At 48.3% G+C, this 19,197-nt stretch overlaps 1 protein-coding gene across 2 annotated transcripts in view; it reads right to left on the bottom strand.

Moving 5' to 3' along the window:
- The window catches only part of plxna4 (plexin A4), a 225,028-nt gene that overhangs the window by 62,636 nt on the left and 143,195 nt on the right, over positions 1–19,197 (bottom strand). For both annotated transcript variants that reach the window (XM_077005339.1, XM_077005340.1), the window contains exons 6-10: positions 17,804–17,927; positions 14,296–14,449; positions 11,250–11,349; positions 11,024–11,138; positions 99–299 (exon numbers count right to left, since the gene is read on the bottom strand). In XM_077005339.1, coding sequence (XP_076861454.1) covers positions 99–299; positions 11,024–11,138; positions 11,250–11,349; positions 14,296–14,449; positions 17,804–17,927 — 694 coding nt within the window. The remainder of the gene's footprint in view (positions 1–98; positions 300–11,023; positions 11,139–11,249; positions 11,350–14,295; positions 14,450–17,803; positions 17,928–19,197) is intronic.

Below are 19,197 nucleotides of genomic sequence, written 5' to 3' on the forward strand. Positions count from 1 at the left end.
TACATCCACATGTGTGTGCTCAGCTACACTCCAGCTCTTACCACACACACACACACACACACACACACACACACACACACACACACACACACACTCACCGAGGTATTCTGGCACTGCACACTGGTGCTGTTGAAGCGGAGGGCTGGTACTCGCTGCTCCACACCCTGGATGACGAGCACACACTCATACCCACGCTGGCCCGACTGCGGTTGTGGGAGGTTCCTGGCCCGCAGGGTGATTGGCTTCACCACGTTCACCGGTACCAGGATGCGGTCGGCCGGCAGCAGCTGGGGACACTCCTGCATGGAGGATGGAAAGGGTCCACCGGATCAGAACCACAGTTAAGTGCCCCTGAACCTCAAATTCATGACTCAAAGTCATTTGAAATCCAATAGACTGGGGCGCAAAGTCAAAACAGGAAAAAAAGTACTTACAAGCCATCCAAGCCATCCAATTACTTATGATCCACAGGGAATAACTGCATATATATGATGAACCTTGTATGCACTGGAAACAATGTTCCTGTTATCAGTGGGTTGTCTGATGTTTTAAAATATGAACTCCTAATCTACCTCCTAATCTGGTCCTTGAGTGGGCGCACCGTGTGGGTCTGACCAGCACTCACACCAGTGCCCCTCACTCAGGACTCTCCTGCTGCTGGTCGCCTGCCTGACCCACATTAGGAGCTGAAACAACCAAACCAAGTTCTCGAAGGCCTAAAATCTAACAACAAACCCCCACGTCCTTCTTGAGCGGATAGGAATGACACGTGTGCTGGGAGGCTCTGATCCGACTTGCGGGTGAGGATCTGTGGGCGTATGCTCTGAACAGCCTGTTCCTGCTTCTTCATGAAGTAATGTTCTTCAGAGTTAATGGACCATGTAAATGCTGCCTTAAGATAAATTTAAGACTGAAATTAAAATTAATTATGTGACATAGAGAAGGCGTATATAGAATTATTATGAGAACCACTGTAGGTTTAAGATGGGCTTCCCACGTTATGATTGAATGACCAAACTGAACCTCGGCCTGAGTCTGGGCCTTTCAGGGTTGAGTGGTCACATGATCAACCACATGACACTATTGTACTACTAGTGAACCACTATTGTAACATACAACTTAACTGCAAATATGTTGCTTTATCATTTCTAATGGTGCTAATTCCATTCGTTTCTGAGATGATGGGTAATGTGAGTATAGGCTAAGAGTTATAATCCATTCATTGGTAGATCAGGTCAGTCAAACTATCTGTCTGATGTGAAATGTGAAATGAAATGTGCCATATTTGTCAAATGTGATTTTTCACCGCAATCGAAATTTGTCCTCCGCATTTACCCATCTGTACATGGGGCTGTAGTGCAAATGTGCCCAGAGCGGTGGGCAGCCCTAGCCCGACGCCCGGGGAGGACTTGGGGTTAGATGCCTTGCTCAAGGGCACCTCAGTCATGGTCTCAGGACTGGGAATCGAACCCACAACCCTCCAGTCACAAGACCAGTTCCTTACCACATGACTGCCCCAGATGTGTAACTACTCTTAGTCTGGACAGTCTCTGGACCAGTTTCTCCAGTCACTGCAGTGTGGAGGTCAAACATGATCCACTCCCCCATCTTACAGTCTTACAGATGCCACACTGATCTTGACAAACAAGACACTAATTATCATTTGTTTATTCTGTGCATAAATCACTGAATAACATAGAGCCTGATTTACAGTACTGAAACATACGGTTTCATTTTTTCAGTGTGATTATCAGTACAGAAATATTTACTGTGGTGTGTTTCAATGTCAGATCTATGTAGATTGGCATGAAATGATACCTGTATATGAAATGTGTATTTGTGAAGTGTGCATTTCTTAAGGTCAATGGAACTTAATATATATACTTGACGTTTTCTTTGTTTTTTATTACAAAATTTTTTGTTACTGAATTTCATAAACTCTCTGCAGTACATTTAAAGACACACTTCTGATGGACAGCATGGATGTTTTATTTATTTATTATGAATAATAATAATAATAATAATAATAATAATAATAATAATAATAAATGCTGTCAGGAAATACAATTTTTTCACCAGAAGAATTTAAGATTTTAGTGTATTTTGTCAAATAGCAAATGTACTCTTCCCCCTTGAGAAGAATTTTGAGAAATAGGAGAAGTTGAAAAATCCTCCACTATAAAAAAAAGTGATGCTTTGTGTTTGCATACAAATCTGACTGTTAAACACATTTTTGTTTTTTGGTTTTGCCTGCCTGTAGGCATCTTGCAGGCCTTTAGTTAAACCCAGCAATATAAAAGCACACACACACAGTCAGTTTCAAATAAAACACATATACATGTCCACTTCTCAGGTCTTCCAGGTCTTTGTTAAGGCTTTTGTATCACATAAAAGACTTCTGCTATCGGCCACTGTGTCTTTTCCTCTGGTCCTACCTGGGCCAAGTTTAAGATAAGGCTGTGGGATTCTGGGTAGTGTGTGGGCCTGGTCTTCACTATTCACACGATAACACTTGTTTGAAGTTCATTAACATGGCCGAGCTCTCTCAAAGAGGCAACTGGTTTGCATATAAAAAGGTTTACAGCGGCATTTAAAAAAGCCATTATAGATAATTTAGCCAAGCAGGCGTCAGAGAGATAAAGAATGTTGTTTACGTTTCAAGCTTTGCCACCTAGCTGAAAATGGAGGTGTTATCAGAAAGAGCACTACTGTGGAATATATACCGTGGTGGGCAAGAGTGTGAGGATCTGGCAGCTATGGGCAAATACTGAGCTTGAGTGAATGGGGAATACTCAAACTGAGAAAAATCAAGGGTCTTTCTCATAATACACGCATGTACACGCACATGAACACACACACGCATGCATTCACACATGCATACACACACACACACACACACACACACAAACATGCATGCACACACTCTCTCTCTCACACACACACACACACACACACACACACACACACACACACACACACACACACTTGCATGCATCCCACATACCCGAATCCATAATGTAAAGGGATAAACATGGTGAGTCACCCATGCATACAGAATCAGTCTCATCATCTTTCACAGTGACAGGTATGCAGAGAATCCAAGCTTTAGAGTTCACTCAAATCTCTTTGCCATTTTAATCACAGCTCTCATAGATTACACACACACACACACACACACACACACACACACACACACACACACACCCTAATATGAGTAATGACAGACCTCCACATCAGCAACCATCTCATACTTAATCTCTGATGACCTCTGGAAGTTGCAGAGAATTACAGCAGTCAGCACCAGTTCATCTGTCTCTATGTCTTTATAATAAACAGGCACTAGGACAACATGACTAGTGAAGAACAAGCTAGTAGATGACGGTCATCAGTCTAGAGCTCTCATGATCACTGTGGTGCAGGCTGCCACTAGGACATCTGAGCGTGAACTTGGCTCTTTGGTATGTTAATATTTCACATTGCTCCTTCACAAGCACCGGCGAGTTCACATCACACCTCCCAGCACCGCACACGAGTTCTTTACTTAGGGATGCACTGTTTGCGCGGCCCGTGGAGAGGCAGCTCAGCTGGGTGTAAGATGACTCCTGGATGATCGTGCTCAGGGAGTGTGGCTGTCTGTGAGCACGCCCATCTGTTTCCTCTCCGCTGCCCGGCTGGGTCTGGCACCTGTTCAGAGCCGCGCTCTTGGCTGGGTTTGTGCGCTCGGAGGTACTTCTTCAAGCCCACCGCCGACGTGACGCCCTCCTCCTCCATCCGTGCCAATCGCAGCCGTTAGGGTTAACTCCTTCCTCGGTGAAACAGTTGTCGAATTTTGGCTACGGCTGAAGCTGCGTGGTTTCGTGGATGTCAGGTGTCTCGTAGGTGCGCCTCAACTCTGCGAGTGGCAGGAGGAGCTCCGAACATCTCAGCAGGACGATTCCCGTACTCCACAGGTGCTGTTGGGCATGCCAGCCGTGACGGGCACACATCTCATTCCCAGTTTGCTGCTCCAGTCTCGGGTCTCCAGGGCTCATCACCCTCTGTTATGTCTAGGAGCATCTCCACATATTTATCACTGCCTGTCTCATTTCTACCTTTTTTCCCCCCGAGGATTCTATGAACAGAATTGCCAAGGCTGTGTAAATGAGGATGGTTGTTCTCGCCGTCACTACCGAGCACATTTTCCTGCTGCCTTCCTGTGACTGCTCTAGACAGCATGTCTGCAATTACAGCACACAGCACTTCCCAAGATGCCGAGCGAGTTCAGAAGTGTATCTCAGCTGCTCCTTTGCCATCCACACAGATATGGGGCGTCATGGTTTACGGTGATAAAGCGCTTATGATCAGTGCATATTTCACCGTATGCTAATCCAGACTTTTTTCTCCCAAAAGGAGTGCCCCTATTTTTTTATTATACACATCCATAATCTATAGCTCTCTCCCGTGACACTTGAATGTTCTGGTGACATCCTCTATTCTCTTTGTCTTGATCATTTTTGAGTTCCATAAAACCTCATATGTGGTTCAGGGCATGGGGAGAATCATCACCTGAACCATCACCATCACCATCACCTTCACAATCACCTTCACCTTCAACATCACCATCATCTTCATCATCCCCATCAACTTCACAATCACCTTCAGCATCACCATCACTATCAACTTCACAATCACCATCACCATCACCTACATCTTTACCCTCCTACCCAACATAAAAGAAAAAGCATAAAGGAGCGTTTCTCCACTAGCACCCACTGTTCGGAGATGTTACCCACTTTAAAGCTTTCTTTAATCAGTTAAGCAGTATACGTCAACACTTCTGTGCCTTGTAACAGCAAAGCCTTCTATTAATTTACAATCTCTGCAGTGTCAATGAACTAATACCGTAAGTGTCCCAACACCGTCCCTATCCTGAGCAAACGCACTCCATATCTCCTCTACAAAACGGCCGACCTGGATTTATTAGCGCATTATGCTGATATAACGTGCATGTGTTTATGGCAGTGGCTCGATGCAGTGAATCAGGAAGAGAACCACACACTGTCACGGTCATCGTGTATGCCTGGTCTACCTCGTGCACCCCCAGAGACGGGGTCACAGACACCGCTCTACCAACCTCTGTCTGGACCAACGTGCCGACCCATGCTGGCAGCTTTATGCAGGCCAGTGATTGACGTTGAGAATAACAACAGAATAATAACTGCAGACCGGGAGGCTGTAATACGGCGTCATCCAAGATGTTGCTCTGAGAGACAGGGGTGTTGTCAAGCCAGGTTATTAAGTCTTTACAGGCAGTGAGGAAAGGGAGGGAGAGAAAGAGAAAGAGACAAATAGAAAGCAAATGTGAGACAAGGAATGAGTGAGAGAGAACAAGCGAGAAGGAGATTAAATGAGAGAGAAGGAGAGAGTGAGAAAAGAAGAGAATATAAGAGAAAGGAGATGTAAACAGAATGACAGAGTGAAAGAGAGAGACAGCATATGACAGACAGCATAAGAGAGAAAGAGAGCGAGAGGAAGACAGAGAGGGAGAGAGAGAGCTGAAATAGTCCTGATGAATAGTGTTGCTGGCTGTTTATCATTAAGGTCACCCTATGGTTGTAAATCTAATAACAATGAACATAATGACTGTTCTGAGTCTGTTCTGAGAAGACTTTCTCCTCACGCCTGGTTGGGGCTTTTCTTCTTACCACTGCTTTGTATTAGAAGCCCAGAGCAAGATTTCTCTGAAGTTGCATGTTATTTAATGGCCCTATATCAAATAAACCGATGTACCAAGAGAACCCATCCTCCTTGTGTGAGCAGTACTGTGCTGGTAAGGAGCGAGGTGGCCCCTGATTGGTCTATCCTTGGTTCCAAACAGAAGCTGTACAAGGTGCCCCTCCCCCTTTTCCATAAATGATGACCTCATCCTGCAGCTCCGCACTCCACCCAACAGAACATCAAACACGCCCCACACAAAGACGCACGCAGATTTACGGCGTCCGCCACAGAAGGATCCTCACACACAGTCAGACCACCAGAGCACAGGCAGATGAAGGCTCCCACTCTGGACAACCACTGTAGTTCCTGTCACATGTAAACTTGCTGAAGTTGTTAAAAAAACTATTTTATTCTACCAGCAGGGTGGAGCTGGATGAGATGCCAGCCAGCGTCGAATACAACAGACCAGAATTAAACCTTCATCCACCGCCAAACCAGACCATGATGACATCCGCGTGGCAGTAATCCTTCACCCGGCCTGGGTTTGGTTCGGTCCAAACCCATCACTGCTGGATCTGGGCCACTCGGGCTCCGGGAACCAAACCAGCCAACGGGCTGATAACGGAGGGGCGGTAATGTGATGTACGTGCGTGAGAATCATGAGCGGGCTCTGTGCTTTCACTTCCAGACACCAATGTACATGAAAAGTGACACAAAAAGCCCAAAGCTGATGATAAAGCAGAGAAACATGTCACAGGGCTTGATTACGTGAAACGGGGGAGGGAGATGATGATGGAAGGCGGACCTTGTGCAGGAGCACAGGGAAGCTGTGTGTGTGTGTGTGTGTGTGTGTGTGTGTGTGTGTGTGTGTGTGTGTGTGTGTGTGTGTGTGTGTGTGTGTGTGTGTGTGTGTGTGTGTGTGCTCTGTGGGTCTGTACCAAGACAGACCAGAGGGGAGCGGATGCATATTTATATGCTTGTAAAGGGTGCGGAGGGAATGACTCAGACAGCAATCGGCATGCATGTTTACTGTAGAGAAAAAGATGCAGATGATGGTGAAATCACACCCAGCGTCTACTCAGAATCAGGAGCAAGGGTTCAATTGGACACCGTGCTACAGACATGTCGACACGTTTGGCAAAGCACACTGGAGAAGCAGAAAATGGGCTGTAGTTAGAATTAGAATCAGGAGAAGGCAAAGTTAGAGTAGGACTACAGTTGATAAAGTAACGAGAGAAGTGAAAGGGAGATGTGAGAGAGGCAGGGAGAAACCCTGGCACCATGAGTGGAGTTGGCACGCATGAACAAATCCATAATTAGAGTTAGAGGGTGTGTGTGTGTGTGTGTGTGTGTGTGTGTGTGTTGGATGACAGTGTCTATAGCAGAATCACTCCTTCATCTCTTCTGATACTTTCAAATTCTTCATCCAGCTCTCCATCACTCCTCTTCTGGGCTGTTCTCTCCATCACTCCTCTTCTGAACTGTTCTCTCCATCACTCCTCTTCCAGACTGTTCTCTCTCTGTCCCGCAGGTTCATCCCTTGACCTCTATCTGTGTTCCTTCTCTCTTCCCTGCCTGCCTCCTTCCTGGATGCCCTCGCACGTCCCTTCAGCTTTCAACGATCCCTAACGACGCTGCTCCTCACACGCAGCCATGGGGAAGTGTGAGAACAAGGGAAGGCCATCTTCAGAGCAGACTCCATCTCCAGAGCAGACTCCATCTCCAGAGTAGACTCCATCTCCAGAGCAGACTCCATCTCCAGAGTAGACTCCATCTCCAGAGTAGACTCCATCTCCAGAGCAGACTCCATCTCCAGAGCAGACTCCATCCCCAGAGCAGACTCCATCCCCAGAGCACCACTCCATCCCCAGAGTAGACTCCATCTCCAGAGTAGACTCCATCTCCAGAGCAGACTCCATCTCCAGAGCAGACTCCATCCCCAGAGCACCACTCCATCCCCAGAGTAGACTCCATCTCCAGAGCACCACTCCATCTCCAGAGCACCACTCCATCTCCAGAGTAGACTCCATCTCCAGAGTAGACTCCATCTCCAGAGTAGACTCCATCCCCAGAGTAGACTCCATCCCCAGAGCACCACTCCATCACCAGAGCACCACTCCATCACCAGAGCAGACTCCATCTCCAGAGTAGACTCCATCTCCAGAGTAGACTCCATCTCCAGAGTAGACTCCATCCCCAGAGTAGACTCCATCTCCAGAGTAGACTCCATCTCCAGAGCAGACTCCATCTCCAGAGCAGACTCCATCTCCAGAGCAGACTCCATCTCCAGAGCAGACTCCATCTCCAGAGTAGACTCCATCTCCAGAGCAGACTCCATCTCCAGAGCAGACTCCATCCCCACAGCACCACTCCATCCCCAGAGCACCACTCCATCCCCAGAGCACCACTCCATCCCCAGAGCAGACTCCATCTCCAGAGCAGACTCCATCTCCAGAGCAGACTCCATCCCCACAGCACCACTCCATCCCCAGAGCACCACTCCATCCCCACAGCACCACTCCATCCCCAGAGCAGACTCCATCCCCAGAGCACCACTCCATCTCCAGAGCAGACTCCATCTCCAGAGCACCACTCCATCCCCAGAGCACCACTCCATCCCCAGAGCACCACTCCATCCCCAGAGCACCACTCCATCCCCAGAGCAGACTCCATCCCCAGAGCACCACTCCATCCCCAGAGCACCACTCCATCTCCAGAGCAGACTCCATCCCCAGAGCACCACTCCATCCCCAGAGCACCACTCCATCTCCAGAGCACCACTCCATCCCCAGAGCACCACTCCATCCCCAGAGCACCACTCCATCTCCAGAGCACCACTCCATCCCCAGAGCACCACTCCATCCCCAGAGCACCACTCCATCCCCAGAGCACCACTCCATCCCTCCTCTCCTTCATCCAATGTTCAATCGCATAGACCTCCTGCCAATTATGGCCACAAATTAACATCTTAATAAGACGAGAGGCAGTTCAGCAGATCGATTCACAGACCTCTTCACACATTTCTCTCTCTCTCTCTCTCTCTCTCTCTCTCTCTCTCTCTCTCTCAATTTCTTGTCCCCTGCCTGCTCTCCTCTCCTCTGACATCACTCTTTCCCTCCCTCTCCCCTGCTGCGTCATACAGCTTGTGGACGGCCACTGATGTTGAATGGTGTGAAGCTTGGTAGTGTTGATATTGGACAGGCACAGGGGCAGCAGGGTTAAACCATCTCTCTCTCTCTCTCTCTGTCCCACTGAGGGTAAGAGTAGGCAGATGTGTTATTTAGTTGTGGTGCCTCACGCCAGAGGTGACCCAGGGCGGACACACCCCCTCACATGACTAAACACTGCCACACTAACTCGACCAGGGAGACCGGGGTGTGGAGAGAGGGCGTGTGCGGAGAGAGGGCGTGAGACGGGGCTTTCAGCCTTGGATTTGTGAGTGCTACAGCCAGTCCATTTGCATGAAGATCACATCATTACTCCAGCCGTGGACGTGTGAGAGACAGGCAGCCCTCACATACTGTGTAAAGACTGACTGATGGAAAGGCAGGAGAACAAATCAGGCCAAGAGCTTGCAGCTAATGAAATTTCTAAATTCCTTTTTATATTCTGCCTTCACTGGCCCCAACTCTCTTTTAATTAAACGGAAACATTCTATTGGCACGTGCAAGTGCTCCAAATACAACCAAATGGAAAGATACAGCATTAGAGGGCATTAGTGAGGGGTTGGAGCTTTATTGAATGTCTAAATGTAAAAAATGTCAAATCGCTTGGAAAAGTGTTCTTATTTCTGAGTGGAGACAGCAGGGCAATGCACTAGCACGCCTGGCTTGACGGGCCTGCCTGGCCTCCGTCTGTGCATACGTGCCTTAGCAAGGAACAAGACAGACTTTAACTGAGTGTGTGGGGGTGGGGTTGGGGGTGTGAGGTTGGAGGGTCTTGCTTTATCGACCATTTCAAACACATGAACAGATTACCCTGATTGCTTCCTTCTGTGGAAAGAAAAATCCCTTTTTAGCTGGAACGAAAGTGGTTGAGTCCATCTGTAGAAGTCCAGTGAGAAAGACCGACTCATTCTCCTGAGCAAAGGTGAGTCGTTGTGTCTTTTACATTAATTTCTGAGGTAAACACCCAAACTCATTAAGTTGGAAGCAGCAAATCTGTACAGAACATCTCCTCCCACCTCACCACCACCACCCTCCCTGTATCGGGGGTTAATGAAATCCAAATTAAACTCATTAGCTAGGCAAAACACCTGCTTTAAAACAACACTCAAACAAACACATGGGAAGGAAATGCCATAAATATGTACTAATGCCCAATCCCTGCTTTGATGAGCCAGTCGCCGGGCACACAATTTGAAATCCCAATATTAACTTGGTCAATGTTTACTACGTGGGCAAGTCGATAATTAGAAAAGCAAATGTAGACAGTGCTGCCATAGTCTCCACAGAGAGATGCTGAGAGACGGAGAACACCAGCTAGCAGACATGTTTGCATGAGTAGAGCACACAGCTACAAACCGTGGAGGAAGAGCCTGGAAGCGTTCCACACATCAGAGGGAAAACGACAGGGAAACGCACATGGAAAACAACAGGAGAATCAACTGGGAAATGGACAGGGAAAAGCATATGGAAAAATGATGGAAAATCACGGGAAAATGACGGAAAATCACAAGGAAAAATGACGGAAAATCACAGGGAAATAATTACAGAAAATCACAGGGAACAAATTATGGAAAAATCACACAGAAAAATGACAGAAAATCACAGGGAGAAAAATAAACAATATAATTTATAAATTATGATAAACACAATAAGAGAAACGGGTGGTTCATGTGCTCTGGACTAACTGCAGAGAAACAGAGAGACTCATCAGCACGACAGCCTGGTCTCATAGGGAAAGGCCCAGACTCTGATGCCCCTCCCCCCTGATCCCGAGCCCGTATCCTGAGCCCCGATCTGCTGCACTGCCTCCTCTGTGCTCGGCTAAGCAGCCTGAACCCCGGCACAGGCCTTTTATCAATCAGATGAGTACCGAGCAGAAGTGCTACGAAGCGAGAACCGGGTGCCGATAATATTGATAATTCAGCTGCAGACCTTCAGGGGAGAGTTCAGACGGAAATACGAGAGTTTAACGAGGATCACGGCCGCCTCCGAGCGGCCCCGCTCAGACAGCAGGCGCTGCAAACTGGGATTAGCTGTTCACCGCTGGCCAACATCTGACACAGCACACCAATAAGGAGTTTAAGTCTGACGGTGGCATTTCTGACAGACACCACAGCCCTCGTGAGAAAGGGTAAGCGCCCGTAGAGGTGGAGGTTTACCTCCGGCTGCTTGACCCGGCCTTCTTGGAAGGAGCAGCTCCGGGGATCGTGGGTACAGGTGTGGCGATACTTGCACCAATAGCACTGGTAAGGGCTTCCAACACAGGAAAGACAGCTGAGAGAGAGAAAGAAAGAATGAGAGAGAGAAAGAGGGGGAGAGATAGAGGTTTGGATTATGCAGAGTCAAAGGGCAAACAGTTTGGCCAAGGAAAAGAAAGATACTTACGACTTATGGACACTGCAGTTGTAAAAGACAAAGCTGGTGTTGGCAAAAGCAAGACCCGTCTCCTTAGACTTGAGGTAGAGCTGCACAATCTGGTGGTCACCTGGAATTTACAAGTTCATCAGCATTAAAAACATTTATACGTGTGCATTATAAGTCATTTATGTCATCTTGTTCTTCTAGGTCACGTTCACCAGGTGCACTGAACAATCATCTCTGATGTCCAAGCTGAAGATGATGGATAATATTTTGCCTTTTAAAATGTTCTGCAAACTGAGTTATGTGCTGTAGCAGTCAAAAGGCACAGATGTGGATGGGGACCCTTGATTAGACCCTGCAACAAAGTGCCATGATGTGTCGGTGGCCCCTCCATAGGGGCATGAGGAGGAATCGTCATCTCCTGCCATCACCTCCTATGCAAAACATTCACGTCTATCTAAAAGTCTTTCAAAGTCGCTTTGAAATGGAAGATTACAGAGGGAGAGAGAGAGAGAGAGAGAGAGAGAGAGAGAGAGAGAGAGAGAGAGAGAGAGAGAGAGAGAGAGAGGAGCATGTACAAGATGATGCATATGTGGCACAGAAGGATTTTCCTTGTCCTTTTGTCGTAGCTAATGAAGCACCTCATGTTTAATTCAACAGGCCGGACGCCACCGTCTCCTTCTGGAAGGGTGATCACTGCTCTCTCTGTCACCATCTCTTCATTTCTCTCTTTATCTGCCTCTCACTCACTCCCACTCCCTTCCACTCCTCCAGCACTCCCATCTATCCCTCTTTCTCTATCCCTCTGTTTCTTTCTCTCCTTCTTTTTCTCTCTCTCCTTTGCTTTGAGTTTCCCCCAACAAAGAGAGAATCATTCATCACTCAGTGAAAAGTGTGCCTGACAATGAATCCGTCCTAATTAGACCTCTTAAATGTTACCTTGATGGCTGGTATCTCAGGGGTTCGTGCGTGTGCATGTATGTGTGTGTGTGTGTGTGTGTGCTCGTTTGTGTGTGTGTAGGAGAGCACAATCCCCCAGACACATCTTGGAGTGTGTGACGCTTTAATGAGCCACACAGGACCCAGGGTTACCGTGACGCTGACGAGCAGAAAGGATGTGATGGAACAAGGGACCCACAACTAATGAATGACCTCGTCCGTTTTCTCCTTCCCGATGCCTGCATGCGTGTGCTGCCCGCGTGTGCTGCCCGCGTGTGCCAGGACTCGCTACCCAGACCCAGAGTAAGCTCATAGTAAGTAGTTCAGGGCAGCAATGTTGCAGTGGTCTGACTGTCATTACTCCCACAAAGCCACCGTGTTCCCTGTTCTCCATAATGCCTCCTACTCTCACTCTCAGTGCATGGCCCACCGCTGGGACGCTGAACGACCTCTCAATACCAGCACAGATTCATAACTCTACTGTTAAGACCTGTGGAACAAGATCACCACTTGTGAAGAAATTAATCCTTCCTGTGTATTCGTGGACCTTGTGTGGGATAAATGGCGTGAGGTGTACCCTCGCTGTTACTGTGGCAACGCTGTCTTTATTACAGTCACGTTGCTGTGGTTTTCTTATGATGAAACATTTGCCACCTCAAGACAGCTGCCCAGATGTGATCACTTTTCAATTATCCCCAGGTTAACCAACCACGGTGAGGAAGAAAAGCGTGAAAGAGAGAGAGAGAGAGAGAGGGATAGAGAGAGAGAGAGAGAGAGAGAGAGAGAGAGAGAGAGAGAGAGAGAGAGAGAGAGAGACTCTGTCCTTTCCTGCTTTTATCTGGTGGAATGAACATCGTTAAAAAAGCTTCTGAGCCTGGGTCACCATAGAGAGCTCCATCAGCCGAGGAGATTCAATCACTTTACATTCCAAACACTCTTAAATCCAACAGCTCCTCAAAGAAATAGAGGGAGAGATAGAGAGGGAGTGAGAGGGGGAGGGGATAGCCACTGTGAGAGGGAGAGATCTATCTATCTATCTATCTATCTATCTATCTATCTATCTATCTATCTATCTATCTATCTATCTATCTATCTATCTATCTCTTTATATATATATGAGAGAGAGAGAGAGAGAGAGTGATGGAGAGAGAGATGGAGAGAGAGATAAGGGGAGGATGAAGGTAGGTAAAATGCCAATCTAGCTCATATGCACTCAATTACAAAGCATGTCTTGTGGCACCAGTCAACAGCTCCAGGCAAAATGATGAAAAACAAAGAATGTAAACACCATCTCTGCACCATCTCTGAACCATCGTTGCCTCTTTCTGTCCATCTATGTCTCTCTCTCCTTCTCTCTCTCTCTCTCTCTCTCTCTCTCTCTCTCTCTCTCTCTCTCTCTCTGATGCGTGTGATGCAAGCACAGGCTGCCAGAAAAACATCGCCCAATTCAGCCGTTCCAATTACCGTGCGGTGTGAGTGTGAGTGCGTGAGTGCGTGTTTGCGCGAGCAGGGTTAAATTGGTTAGCCTCCAGGACTTACTGCTGGCTGTTTATCTCGGGTGAGGCAGGGCTTCCGTTTCCCTGCCAATGTGCCGGTCACTCACTCACTACGACACCTCCCTCTGTCATTCTCCCCTCACCGCAGACGTAATTGTTCCAATTATCTGTATTTTTCCAAGTTACACCGCCAGTAATTTTTTGACATTACCCTGTTAAATGAATAGACCAATGGGGCCACTGAGAGTCTCTTTGATACATGGCATTATTTTACACACTCTTACACACTTTCCCTTGGTGTCTGCAGCACTCACCAAACATGACAAAATGTCTAATTGTATTATAAAATTGGGATTGGAGGTGTCTGGTTGGCTGTAACCCTGAAACTGGCAGTCAGATTGGCTGTTCCAGTGGAACTGGTGGTGTCTGATTGGCTGTATATCCGAAACTGGCGGTCTGATTGGCTGTATCGCTGGAACTGGTGGTGTCTGATTGGCAGTTTATCTATTGCTTCAATCACAACCTCCATGCAATCGCCACCCAACATTCAAAATTGTGGCAACATGGAGATGCTACTGTTGGAGGTGTCAGGTGTGCCAGTGGCACGCCCCCGGTACAGGGGCGTGTCTACACACCTTGGTCCACCACCACGCGAGGCACCTCCTTCTCAGCCGGAGAGCTGCAGGTGATGCGGTTACCGTCAACCATACCGTCCATCTCAGCCAGGTCTTCAAAGGTGCAGTTCACCCCAGCGGAAAGTTCCGGAACATTGTGGGCTTCCAGAACAAGCTGTGGAGAGGAGAGGGAAAAACAATTAAAGATAAACAGGGTTTAAATAAAAAAAACACAAAAAAATAACCCCACACAGTGACTGTCAGTGCAGCAGTCAGATAACCAGCACTGTCCAGTGTAGGCCAGGACCCAGGAGGAATGAACAGGGAAGAGGGAGAGAGAGAGAGAGAGAGAGAGAGAGAGAGAGAGAGAGAGAGAGAGAGAGAGAGAGAGAGAGAGAGAGAGAGAGAGAGAGAGAGAGAGAGAGAGAGAGAGAGAGAGAAAGAGAGAGAGAGAGAGAGATGAGGAGAGAGAAAACTGGTAATATAATTTCCGAGTTTATTTCAGTTTTATTTGCTCTGCTGCAGGGAGCAAAATGTGTTGCCTATTACAAAAAAGAAAACAAAAAAAAAAATCAATAATAAGGATGAATCCAATGATCAAACAGTAATGGTCCCATCCTTACCCCCCCCAACACGCACACACACACACACACACACACACACACACACACACACACACACACACACACACACACACACATACAGCAGCATCTCCCCCCCCCACCATCTCTCCACCCCCCTCCACCATCTCGCCCCAACCACCCCCCCCAACACCATCACCCCACCACCCTCCACCATCTCCCCCCCGCCCCCACCATCTCTCCACCCCCCTCCACCATCTCGCCCCAACCACCCCCCCAACACCATCTCCACCCTTCTCCACCATCTCCACCCCCCCAACACCATCTCCACCCTTCTTCACCATCTCCACCCCCCCAACACCATCACCCCACCCTTCTCCACCATCACCCCACCCTTCTCCACCATCTCCCCGCCCCTGAGCTGCCGTGGGTGCTCGGTAGCTGCCTAATCCTCCCTGGCAGAGCTGCATCATGCAGACGGGTGAAAGGCACGGGTGACGGGCTAGGGGAGAGGCGGGGCTATAAAGTGGGGTGAGGGCAGGTGTGTTGAGGGCGGGGTGAGTTGCGGGTGAAGGCGGGGCTATAACAGGGCTGGCCCTTCAGTCAGGGGCACAGCTCTATGCCTACGATACAGCCTTCACTAATCAGGCTGACATGCTCTGTGTTCATATTGTCATTTTAATGAGAACTCTCATGAACAGCTACCAACCCCTCTCTCCCTCTCTCTCTCCCTCTCTCTCTTCTTTCTCTCCCTCTCTATCTCTCCCTTTCTCTACCTCTCTCTTCTTTCTCTCCCTCTTTTCTTTCTCCCTCTTTCTTTTCTCTCCCTCTCTTTTCTCTCCCTCTTCTTTCTCTTCTTCTGTTTTCTCTCTCTCTCTCTCTCTCTCTCTCTCTCTCACGCTCCTAGTCCTTCTTGATACACTATCTGCTGCAGGTGCCTCTCTGAAATTTAATCTCTTTCCCTCTTTCAAAGGGCCACGTGGAGGATCGCTTCAATTACACCGTGAGCGCAGGACCCCGGACCCCGGCCGGGATGAATATGAAAATCACCAAACAAAAGCGGCACTCTTCTCGTTCGGCCCCCACACCGCCTGTGACTCACCGCCTCGCCGCACCGCCATCACCCCCGCCGTTAGCTGGAAGCTTCGACCGCAAACACCAGTGAGAAATAATCACACGAGCTGCTTACTTAAAGCGGTAATGCAGTTGAGCAGTGAGGGTGTGTAGCACAGACTGGTGGAGGCTGAAGTTCCTGTCCCCTTGGGGACCACAGAAACGTAGTGTTTCCACCTCCCACTTCCTGCCAGACGTTTTAAAGTCCCTATATCCAATCTATATTAAAATGAAACTCTGAGGGGGTTAGGAAAGGCTGTGTGCAGGCGTGACTGATGCTTTCTGCAAATAACCACTTCAGAACTACGCATGATATTTACACTGTGTTTATGCTGTACAGCTGGAATTCAGCAGATCAGAAAACCAAACCTTTAAAGTAAAATGTTCCAGGTGCACAGCGAGCCTTCCTTGCCTGGCGATATATGAACACCTACAGCGTTTTTGTCATTTCAGCTGCAGTTAGGCCTTCAGCCAGGATGAACACCACAGTCTCCATAACTTATCATTCCCTCATCATTATATCATTAACAGAGTCTTAATCCTTAACACAGTTCTAAACCATAACACACTTAACACAGTTCTAAAACTCAACAGTTAACACAGTTCTAAACCTTAACACAGTTAGCATTATTATAAAACTACATTATAATCTAGTGCCCCTTTCATGGCTTTTTTGTGTAAATGGTTCTGTATGGATTCCAACAACCCTACCCATGACGTTTAACGATCCTTTAATGCACAACCTACTCAACCAGAGACTCTAAAGAAGAGGCATACAACACCAAGGCATTTTCCTCTTACTGTCCAGAGAGTCTGACTACACACCACGTTGCTACATATCACATTAAACAAACCCAACCCGATCCAGAAGGCCCTCGGGACAAAATGCATTCAAACACCATTTGAATAAAGAGTCTCTCTGTATTTTCTGATTTTAGCTTCAGTACCCAACAGCTCCCAGCAGGCTTGGCAGAGGAGAGAGCTTTATGCATATCAATCCAAACAAATATTTAATCAGCAAAAAGGTTAAGCAGCGGCAGTCTGTACACATCTGCTTTTTGTGCTCGCCAGCAAACTTCTTTTATTTTTTTAAGTAATCAAGTGGATTTGAAATGTGTAGCTGACTCCAGGAGACCTCTGGGCACGGCTAGCCCTCCTGGAGCAGTCTGGGTGTGAAATGCTGGCGTGTGCACAGGTACAACGGGTGAGCTGTGCCAAGCAGGTGGAGGTGAGCAGAGGGAAGCGGGTGGAGGCAAGTGGGTGGGGGGTGGGGTTGGGGGGGGGGGGGGGGCGTCTGCGGTAAACAGGTGGAGGTTAAAGTTAAAGACCCCTGGGGGGGAACCTCGTACCGCTGCAGAGTTTCACCTGCAGAGCCGACACCTCAGGTGTATGTATGCTGACTGAAACACTGTGTTTCTAGTTAATTTGATATTCTAGCTTGCAGGCACTGCTACACATGTTATCGCTGCTGGATTATGTTTTCTTGTGTAGCATCAGCACTGGCAGCCTTGGTTTCTCCTTCTCCATCAGTCCATATCAGTCACTGGTGGGATTCAGTGCGCATGTACAGTAAGATACAGTGACTGCAGAAAGATGATGAACACCTGGGGTTTTTCTCCGATTGACGTGCAACACCTAATGTGAGTGAGTGAGTGCGGGAGATGCTGTGAATGTGGTGGGTGGATGGGGCGGGGTCTAAGCATGCTTTGATGTGGAGGGGGGTGGGACCTTACTGTGAATGTGGTGCGTGGAGGGGGCGGAGTCTTACTTTGAATGTGGTGAGCTGAGGGGGCGGGGTCTTAGCATGCTACGATGTGGAAGGGGGCGGGGCTTACCGTGACGCTGTACTGGGACACGGAGATGTTGCTGGGGTGAACACTCAGCCTCACACACTGTTCAATGTCGGAGGCAAAACGGCGCAGCTCCGACGACCTCTCACACTTCTCCTTCCTGGTGCACCTGTAGGGATGGAGGATCAAACGAGAGGGAGAAGGCAGAAAAGTTCATGAAACTGTTCTATCGAGCAGTCCCACTACCGTGCACATGCAAGCAGGTTCTTTCACCGTAGTCCTGTATCCCGTTTCTTTGGCACCGGGCCTGGGCCTTCAGTAACTGACCCTCCGCATTGTGCCTGGTCACTCTTGGCAGCGTCTGAGACCTTATTTGTGAAAGGGGAGCTGACCCAGAGGAACCAGGGGACACACCGAGGCTTTGTACCCCACCCACACAGAGCCTCATTCATCCAGACTGCACTCCGCAGACAGGGGCACCGTTACCGGGCTTCTAGACCAAGGGCACACAGTTCTGATCCATTACCTTCTGCTGGTTGGAGAGAGTCCCACGCACCGCAAAACCCACGAAATCAAATCCAGCTTTGATGGGAAGTCATGATACGCGACACCAACAACTACTGAACGGGAACCTCAGAGGTCCAAAAAGGCCTCGCACCTAACACCCGCTCAGTGCAACTGTTACACCATCCTGCCTTTCCCCCGTGTACAAAAGAGCCGGAAACTCCCTTTGGTAGTCCAGTGGACCTCCCGCCTGCCACTCAAAACTCCTCCTCCTTAATCCTCATTGACTTATACAAACTTCCGTAGCAATTAAGTACAAGCCAGTGGAGAAGAGAACTGTGTGCTGGGGAGAGTGAAAGGGGTTTAGAAGCAGGGCTTACTAAGAGATGGCAATGCCTTTCTTTAAGCTTTTCATATGCCAGAAGAGTGAGAGGAAAGAGACAGAGAGAAAGGGAGAGAGAGAGCAAGAGAGGGCTTTAAGGTGCATTGTGAAGTTAAGCGGCCTAGCACGAAGCACTCGTCAGGTGGAATTCAAAGGGGGGGGGAGTAATCAACTCATGAGTGAAAGAAAAGGATGGAAGAGATTTAAGAGGAAACAATCTTCCTGTTCCTCTGAGCTCCTCAGAGCAGGTCTGAGAAGGTTTTTAATCAGAACACCACCCTTTGTGGCACCAATCACTCTGTTTCCTCCCCACACTTTTGCTTATTCACTAAACAAGAAATGGACAATGTGTTCAGACCCCCAAACACACCTCCACACACACACACACCCGCACATCGACACACCCACACACACACACACACACACACACACACACACACACACACACACACCCAGTAGAACTGTCTTGCTGCATGGGTCTGACAAATTTCAGCCATTACACTGAATAAGTGGCCCCTGGATCCAGAAGGCTGTCAGTTTCTGTGTTACCTGA

Source organism: Brachyhypopomus gauderio, chromosome 5 (assembly GCF_052324685.1).
Source record: "Brachyhypopomus gauderio isolate BG-103 chromosome 5, BGAUD_0.2, whole genome shotgun sequence".
NCBI lineage: Eukaryota > Metazoa > Chordata > Actinopteri > Gymnotiformes > Hypopomidae > Brachyhypopomus > Brachyhypopomus gauderio.